General features: G+C 39.5%; 1 protein-coding gene across 4 annotated transcripts; it reads right to left on the bottom strand.

Moving 5' to 3' along the window:
* Positions 1–73: 73 nt before the first annotated feature.
* ccdc61 (coiled-coil domain containing 61) lies at positions 74–7,151 on the bottom strand. 4 transcript variants are annotated; one of them, XM_023341796.1, is made up of 13 exons: positions 6,939–7,151; positions 5,645–5,807; positions 5,469–5,551; positions 4,562–4,722; positions 4,319–4,471; positions 3,538–3,745; positions 3,359–3,459; positions 3,036–3,256; positions 2,287–2,365; positions 1,996–2,193; positions 1,889–1,922; positions 1,647–1,710; positions 74–1,171 (listed from the first exon to the last, which is right to left on the bottom strand). In XM_023341796.1, the coding sequence occupies exons 2-13, from the start codon at positions 5,790–5,792 to the stop codon at positions 1,077–1,079; spliced, it is 1,545 nt and encodes a 514-aa protein (XP_023197564.1). In that variant the 5' UTR covers positions 5,793–5,807; positions 6,939–7,151; the 3' UTR covers positions 74–1,076. The 4 variants fall into 4 exon arrangements, with proteins under 4 accessions (XP_023197564.1, XP_023197565.1, XP_005806700.1 ...); XM_023341797.1 differs by having other exon boundaries at positions 3,036–3,253; XM_005806643.2 differs by having other exon boundaries at positions 3,377–3,459.
* Between the last annotated feature and the right edge of the window lie 1,722 nt (positions 7,152–8,873).

Below are 8,873 nucleotides of genomic sequence, written 5' to 3'. Positions count from 1 at the left end.
TGTATTTAAAGTGAATTATTTTCAGTGTGCTGCTCTGCTTTTTAATTGAAACCCCAAGATGCCAAAAATCCCACTAACACAGTCTTTCACTGTGTTCATTTATTCCTGACAGAAATAAAAACCACCGATATAAAATAGAAACATTTTTTTCTCAAAAGTTGTATTTTTTATAATCTTTAGGAGGTACAAAAGGCAAATAGAAAAAAAAAATAAAAGTAACAGTCAGTTTGCACACAATTTGGTAAAAAGAAATTGGCCATTTTACAGTTTGTAAACAGCCTTAAGTCAGCTCAGGTTACTTTCCCACATAAGGTTTGGGTTTATCGAAATGGGATCAAAACAAGTAAAACTTCAATATATCAATATTAATGCACATGTGGATAAGTTATAATGGTAAAATACACTGGGAACCTTCAAATTCAAACAGAACAAAAAAAAAAAAAAAAAACTTGTAAAAAACGTAGTTTTGGCAGGAATCACATTTTAACAGGTATGCTTTTGGCAGCATGCAAATCTGCTTTGACATTGCCCCTGGAATCTATCCCAGCATGCATTGGAGAGAAAGAAAAGACCATGTTCAACATGACAATAAAAACAATAGAACAGATTTAGTCAGGTTCATCTCCAGAGATAATTTGTAGAAATGTATATATTATGATGGCACACTGTGATGAGAGACATATGACCCATTTATCTTCTCTATTCTGTACTGAGGACGGATGAAGAATTGTAAACACAAAAGGACACCTAACGTTGCAATTTTAATATCATAATAGTTAAAAAAAAAACTCCAAATAAAATGAACATCAACCAAAACTCCTGCAAACATGCACAAGTTTTGGCCGACTTTAAAACGACCTACACTTTCCACATAGAATCAGTCATATTTAAATTAAGAATTTAGGACATAAAAACGGTCCAGTGACCTTCACAGTGATGGTTGTGGATACCTGCAGTAATGGTGATCAGCCTCCAGAGGGAGCTACAGTCTCTCGCTAGCACACAACCAACTACTCCTGTTTGATCCAGGATGTGTTCCTCAGACTGCCTGGCTCACACGCGGCTCACCCAGCCGTCTAGTGTCCTGTGTCCAGGTCCCGCATGTATTCCTGAAGTGCCTGAAGCCTCGCATCAATCTCTGACAGCTCAGCCCCAGTGTCTATGGAGCTCTCTGTGGTTTGGACATCGAATGATTACTACACAAATAGCATCAACTAAGACTTTATTAAGTGTTTTTCAGCCACATTGTGCTAAACTTTATATATCAAATATAAGACTGAAAAGAAATTTTGCTTCCTATTTTAACACCTTGAAATTGGGCCGCTGTCTCTTTAAAAAACTCTGGCTAATCCTTTAGTATTGTTTTTACCAGTGTTTCACTGAGAAGTAGCTGTTATGAACTCAAATGATGAGCAATTCCACCAGGATTTTGCTAATTGATGCTGAAGGAGCAGAGTGTTTTGCACGTGCCATGGGAGATTAAATTATTTCTCAAACATGCATGAAAGAATCAAAGCAGCTCCAGGTGTGTTTTCCAAGAGGGAATAACATTATAACATGACATAAAGCAAAAAAAAAGAAAAAAGAAGAACATTTTACATGATACTGTCCCTTTAAAAAGAAAAAAAAAGAATTAATGAAGTTACCTTTGTCTTTTGTTCTGTGTGTTGGGGTGCTACTTAATGGCTTTCTGGTTAAAAGGCCTCGAGACTGAAACAGAAAATAGAAAAAAGAAACCATTCATTTTAAATGCAGAAGGGAAAAAAGGCACAAATAGATTAATACTGTTTTTAGCTCTGATGATTTTGTAACCTCATTTAATTCAGTTTTTTTTTTTAAATCAAATATAGTCTACATTTACCCACTCACTATCGAGTTAATTGCTCACCATATTAGGTCCATTGTATGTCTGTTTTCTTCCCCTGTAAAAAGACTTAAGGATTAAAATAGCTCAGACACTTTTCTGAAGACTCATTTCCAGTGCAGTCCCAGTACCTGAAAAGTGTTTTGCCCATTTCATCCATGTCTGCTAATGAGCTGTCAGAGGAGTTCCTGCTGCCTCTACGCTCCAGCGACAGGCTCCTGCCTCTGCTTCCGGCCCGGACCGCCTGAGGATAAGCCTCCCTGGACCGGGAGCGGCCCCGCTCAGGGAGCACCGGGGAATTTAGGATTTCCCGTCGCACCTTCCGCTGTCTGGCAATAAAAAAGTTAATTAAAAGGTGTTAATAAATTCACCGGCTGCAACGAATACAGAGTCAATAAAAGGGAAAATGTACAGGAACCAACTTTTTGAGTTCTGACTCTCTCTGCCTGCGCTGCCTGTCCTGGATGTAGGCAGTCGGGTCAAAGCGAGGAACCCGAGACCCTGCGAGACACACGGTGACAGTACAAGAGATTGGGGATCATTAATGACTGACAAATAATTTAGAAAGACATTCACATTACATATTTGCTTGTGTGAAAACAAAAAAATGGAGTAGTTCTTCTAAATTCAGTTTAATAGTTGAGTGTTGTTTTGTCTCAGGCTACGTAATCCTTGGTCAGTTTGCTGATTTAACTATGAATAACTGGCACCAGTGTGTCAATGATCTTGTTGCATTAATGCTGTGTTCCAGTTGTACTTGAAACTGGGAAATTCAGATTTCCAGTCAGAAAAATCAACTGGAACGTCCTCCATCCCAGGAGACTGGCAGCAACTCCAACTACCCCAAGTTACGGCTTGTAAGGCGGACTTTGCATCAGCAAACGTCCGTTTAAAAATCAATGATACGTGTAATGGCTGCAGCCCTAAACTGATAAAAAATAAAAGTGGTGTTTGCTTTTGGAAAGTAAAACTAGAAATTATGTTTATAAGAGCTATTGGAATCTATTTTTTATAGGCGTCGCCATTTTAAATTCCTACTTCTTAACTAAAACACTGTTTCTTCAGGTCTGACGTCAAACCCAGCTCTGAGTTCCCACTTCCCAGGTTACTTGAACGCAGCATTAACTTACAACAATATTTTCCATCACCATAAGTAATTAGCAGTACGTACTGGTGGGTGAAGGCGACGGCCTCAGCATGTGAGGACGTGATCCCGACGAATCCGACCTCCTTTCCCTCTCCCCTGACCTCAGCCTTCTGTCCTCCAGCCGCTCTCTGGACCCGGAGCGAGCCCTGACCCCTCCGTACCCAGAACTCCTCTCACGCGACAGCGACCGATAGACTTCCCCGTCAACTCGAGAGCTGATGCGACCCGAAACAGGCGTCACTCTGCTGCAGAAGGCGAACACTCAGTGAGTCCTCACGTGCTGAATGCTCCGTCCACAACGAAAGCAAATGAATGAATGAAAGAGAAGGAAAGTAAAGATATAGTACACGCTTAGATTGTCTAACCCTCGCCGAAGGAACGCCAGCTCATTGGTGAGACTCTTGACCCGAATGCGGAGCGCACACTCTGAAGCTCTCAACTCCTCCAACTAGAAAATGAAGGAGGAAGGTTAAAACCAGCAGAGAAACAAAGTAAACATCAGCGATGTTACCCAGTGAACTTTCACCTGCTCCATTAGGAGTCGCTGTTCTTGGCACCTTTTGCTAGTGGAGCGTTGACCTTTGGCCCTCTCCTTGATGAGCTGCTCCTCCAGCGTCCGTACCACCTCTTTGACCCTCCAGTCTCCTCTGCCCAGTTCAGAGCCACTCCCACTCATTTGCAGCCTCTCCAGAGCCTTGGCCATGGCTTCCTTTTCTCCTTTCACTGCAGCGAGCCTTCAGGGAAAACAGTAGCGTCAAAAAAATAACACTACTGTTATTGTAGGGGGGGATCTTTCTAATTTGTTCTGACTGATTAGAACTCCAAAAGACAACAATTATCTCTGGTTTTAGTTCATTAAGCTACCTAGTCACGTTAGCGGTTCAAAATCCTAAGTACTCACAGAAACCCATTTACTTGCTATACTTTTACATAAACATTCTCCTTCTTAAAAATTGTGTTATTTTCAATTACAGCATTAAACCTGATGTATAATTACAACAATTCTGGCTGATAACCAGCAACAGTCAGTATCAGCTGATGTTGTTTTCCATCAGGATGGAACAGAATGCTCTTGTTGTACTACCAAATATTAAAATCCTCACATCATAAAGTGTGTTGAATAAATATTCACTTTAACTTGTCACCAAAACCAAAAATCTAATGTATTTTTTGGGGGTGGGGGGTTAATGTGACAAAAATAAGTATTGCAGAGTAGAGAAGAAGGAGAAAATTACAAGATGAAAAACCTAAATAGCTCAACACATCTTTAGACTCCTGAATGCAACAGAGAGATTAAAGCGACCTACTCTTGTCGAAGCCGGTGCATTTCCAGATCTGCAGATTTGCCGCCTCCATGGGAGGTGAGCGCGCTGATCTCAGCCCTGAGGGCTCGGATCTCCTTCTGCAGGCTAGCTGGGTCAGGCTTTCCCACATACGGCAACGGCAAAGGGTAGTGTATCCTACAAATACAACAGAATTAAATGCAACAATTCAAAATGAAATCTAGGTCCAAGAGAGGACAGAACAACGTTCCATACGGAGATCCAAACCTGTCAAACTCCACTGTGTAAATGAGGATGAGGTATCGCTTGGCGGTGAGAGCTGACTGCTGCTGGTGGCCACGAGGACGACTGACCACTCCGGCTTTTCTGTTACGCAGCAGCTCCAGGTCAGCATAGGTCAGGAGGTCAAGGGTGACAGAATCACTTGTCTGGAAAGAGAAACTGTAGTTAGATGGAGCCCGTTTCGTTTCATCATCTGATAAACACACATCTCAAACACTGCTAGATCATTTCCTGTTACAAGCATGAACACATGTTTAACTCCATGTAGTCTGAAATAATTAATTTGATCTTATTTTGATTTTCAAAAAATTCCAAATGAAGTCTCAAATACTAATTTAAATGTCAAACTCAATAAGATTAAACGTAAGTACTTAGTAGCTAAAATAAGCATAACTTAACATGTAAGAAGGTAATAAAGTGCTTCCAATATGTCCCTCTGTGTGTGTTGAACAGCATTAGTCTGAGTGGTTGTTTGATGTGACTTTGCGACATCAGGCAACAATGTAGACAAGTAGCAGACATGTGTCTATGGACGCTGTTGTTCATTTTGTAAAAATCTTTTTATATGTTGAGTAAGTTGAACTGGATTTGTTCATCTGGTGGGATTCGAGTGCTTTTCTTCTACTATTGTCAGTGTGTTAATTTTTTAAATTTTTTTATTGAAGCAGCTAACAAATAACGTTTGAAAATTCGGACGTGTAGCATTTCTGTCTGTGAGAAACGTTCAGCTCGAAAGGGCAGAACATTCTCACTCAACTGGAAACACTAAACTCCAGTGAACGACCCTCCTCCTCGGCCAGCGTCGCCCCAAGCAAACCTGTCTGTTTCTATTACTACTATTACTACTCAAACTCTAAACAGTTAGGATACATAAAAAAATACAGCACTGCACCTTCCTCACAGCAGATTCCAACATGCTGCAGAAAATAGGAAACTGTTTGAAGTTGCCAGTTTTGCGAGTGAGATCTTCAATGTCTAACGAAAAGAATAAGAAAAGAACGAAATAAATATAAACACAAGCACAATCTGTGTCATACATGACATGTGTTATTTAAATAAACCACTGACACGCAGGATCAAACTCCCCCCGCCACTGATCTGCTGTCACAGAGTCGGAGATTTCCACAATCAGCAAATTCTTATCCAGTTCGATCTTCACAGAAAACTCCACTCCTCGAAACACGATGTCCTCCATCAACTCAGAGCCGTCTTCCATCTCTCTGGACCTGCACTGGAGAGAATAATGCAAAATTGTCTTTAATCAAAAAAAAACCCAACAAATTAATAGTGATTGATAAAATAGAACAGGAATTGGTTACTTTATCTGCCAGCTGCGTTACAGTTTACACAAAAGGAGCTTCAAAGAGTATTTAAAGCATAACAATGAGCCTGATTACAATTAAAATATGTACTTTACTTTAACCCCCCCTCCCAAAAAACTCTGTAAAATGTATATACAACAGGCACAACCTGTTAAGTAAAGGGAAATTATGTTTTTCCCCCAGCTGGTGCTGTACTTTAAATCTTAGGTAAATGTTAATTATACTTGCTAAAAGTTGGCAAATTGAACAAATTGTGTACATCTTATCAGACACGCTCTGTCATAGGTAGCAATCACAGCCAAGTTTTTCCATATGGTAAAATTCTGATTTGTATTTCACTGTAAAAAAACCCAACATTTGATATATAAGGGGTTTTTGTAGTGTGTATATCTATTAAGCTAATATTACTAGGCAATAATTTCCTTTATTTATCCATCTACAAAATTTCCCAGTTTTCTATTCTGTTCTATTCAAAACCACCACACGGGGCAGCAGTGAGAAGAATCGATGTTTAAGACTTGACATTTTCATTGATCCTGTAAAAATAAAAAATATGTATAAGACGTAAGGTACTCATTCAACATCGGAAATGATGATTTTAGGGAGTAAGTTATTAACTACATCATCAATCTGGCGTATAGTCTTTTTAGGATTATTGCGCTTCACTTCACTTTCTCTGGTCTGGTCTGTAAACATGTTTTTAATCGCAGTATTAAACTAAGTGAACTTGAAACATATAAAGCCTGATAAAGACAATTACTTTGTTTTAACACAGGCTTTGGAAAGCTGATAATAAGCTGCTGAGATGCAAAGGTTTTCATCTTCTGACCAGCGGTCAGCTAGTGACTGTTGCCGCGTCCGCTGCAGTCAAATTAACTGACCAACGTTAGCTAGGTGTAGCTAGCACAGACATCACTAAATAGTTAGGGCTAATTATTTACATTTGCAATACATTTAGCTTGAAAAGGGGACGCATATGGGTCGCGTAGCCGTGTTCAGATTGAAAACGCAGCAAACAAACAATTGTAGGTTAACAGTACCTCGAGTTGCAGTGATAATCCTGACCGTGTCAACCTGTCAAAGCATAGCTGTTGGGAAACCGCCGGGAGGAGCTCGCTTACAGAGCTCGATGAAACCTGAAGGCAGTAAGTTGGGATTGCTCTCAGGTCCCGAACAAGTTGTAATGCATCGGCGAACCACAGCGGACACCAGAGCGGTTCAACAACCGGGAACCGTTAAATTCTTCTTCGTCAGTGTTGATCTACCACACGTTCCCGAGACTTGTTGCTCACCAAGCGCAATACTGACACCTAGAGGCACCGGAGAGACATTGCCAAAACAAGACCACTTGGGAAGGAGACGCGCATGAGTCAGAAACGGGAGCACAGAGTGAGTACTAGTTGTATTTTACTCAATTACATTTACTTGAGCAACTATTGAAATTAAAAAATATATAAACTATACTTTGTACTTACACTTAGGTAATATTAGGAAGAAGTAGAAGTATCTCCACTCAATTTCTGGACACAATATCCACTGTGATTAATTTAAACTAATAAAGAACAAGCTTATTTTAATTACAAATTCACCAGAAGAAAACATATAGTTTGTTTAAATGAGATGTCTTGTTTGTACACAAGCTTTGTTGTTTTTATGTTATTCTCTGCCGAGCCTGTTGTGCCATTAGGAGGTCATCATAATTATACAGTAAATTGTATAGATTGTCAATGGCATCCCTTTAACTTTGTCCTAAAATATATGTACATTACTTACTGTAAGTTTTAGTTTTGCAAGTTTTATATTGAAAATAATTGATTTACTTCCTTTTTCTCCAGAAAGGAGCTTCCCAAATATAAAAATGAATAATATATTCAGAGCCTAACAAAACACATTTTTATTGTAAGAGTGCAGAGAGAAGGATTCAAGCAGAGGGGTTAGAATATGTGTGCATTATGGCATTAAATTTGAGCACAGAAACAAAAACTTGAGATACAAGCATAACATTTAAAACAAGACGTTTCATGTTTCTGGACTCGACTTTGTGAAAAATACAGTCCTCATTTGAATGTAATGGCATTTAAAGTAAAAACAGTCTGCTTTAACAGTTCCACCAAATTCTGTAGAAATGATGGCAAGCATTGGTGATATCCTGTATTTCTGCAGCAGAAAAATATTTTTGTAGGGATTGTTTTATTGAACGACACCTGCAAAAATGTTGAAATGATCTTTGATGTTTCACCTAATCGAGTGTTTGGGATAATCACACCTACTCAAACTACCACTGAAACAGAACCAAACACAGTCTGCAGCCTCTGCAGCAGATGTCTGACCTCTCCACACACCTCCCACTGTCTTCCTTTGACCTGTAGGCTATTTCAGGAAACACAGACTTCCCCAATAATAACCTACAAATAGAACTTCTCTGAGTGGAGAGTTGTTTTACCGACACAAACATTTATTGATAGAAATACTTGAGGAATAAGTTGAATCACCACAATAACATATGGCATACTAAACATTGGAAGGCATCAGTATTTTCAGTGTCCAGCAACACAAACCTTTTTTTTTCGTAGGTCACAATGGTCAACTTTAATCCAACTTGAGTATCTTCTACCATGTTTGCTGTGTCCTCTTAGTGGCTTGTGGAATACTGCAAACAGGACTTCTTATGGAATTTTTTGGTTTTGCTTTAATTTTTAGCAATGGGTTCCTTCTTAGAAATTTCAAACAGGGCCAGATTTGCGAGGTGCAACTAAAAGTATCAATTTGATTTGCCACCTGAGCTTTTGCTCTCTGCAGCTCCTTCAGAGCTAACATCCGATTCTTGGCTGCATGTCTGGTTAATGCTCTCCATTGGCCATGTCATGGTAGGGTTGCAGTTTTGCCATGCAAATTTTTGAAAGAACATAGCTTTGTGAAATGGGAGATTGTTTGGTGTCTGTTTTAATCTTCTCCATATTTCTCTCTGACTTATC

The sequence above is a fragment of the Xiphophorus maculatus genome, chromosome 11 (genome assembly GCF_002775205.1).
Source record: "Xiphophorus maculatus strain JP 163 A chromosome 11, X_maculatus-5.0-male, whole genome shotgun sequence".
NCBI classification, from domain to species: Eukaryota; Metazoa; Chordata; class Actinopteri; order Cyprinodontiformes; family Poeciliidae; genus Xiphophorus; species Xiphophorus maculatus.
The sequence above is the reverse complement of the archived record's forward strand: the minus strand, read 5'-3'. Positions and strand labels throughout refer to the sequence as shown.

Bases quoted from the DNA above. Each gene is read 5' to 3' on its own strand.
- ccdc61 (XM_023341796.1), bottom strand. From the start codon at position 5,792: ATGGAAGACGGCTCTGAGTTGATGGAGGACATCGTGTTTCGAGGAGTG. The intron at 3,746-4,318 runs GTAGGTCGCTTT...TTTTCCCTGAAG, and splicing joins ATGCACCGGCTTCGACAAGA to GCTCGCTGCAGTGAAAGGAG. The intron at 2,366-3,035 runs GTACGTACTGCT...TGTGTCTCGCAG, and splicing joins GCCGTCGCCTTCACCCACCA to GGTCTCGGGTTCCTCGCTTT.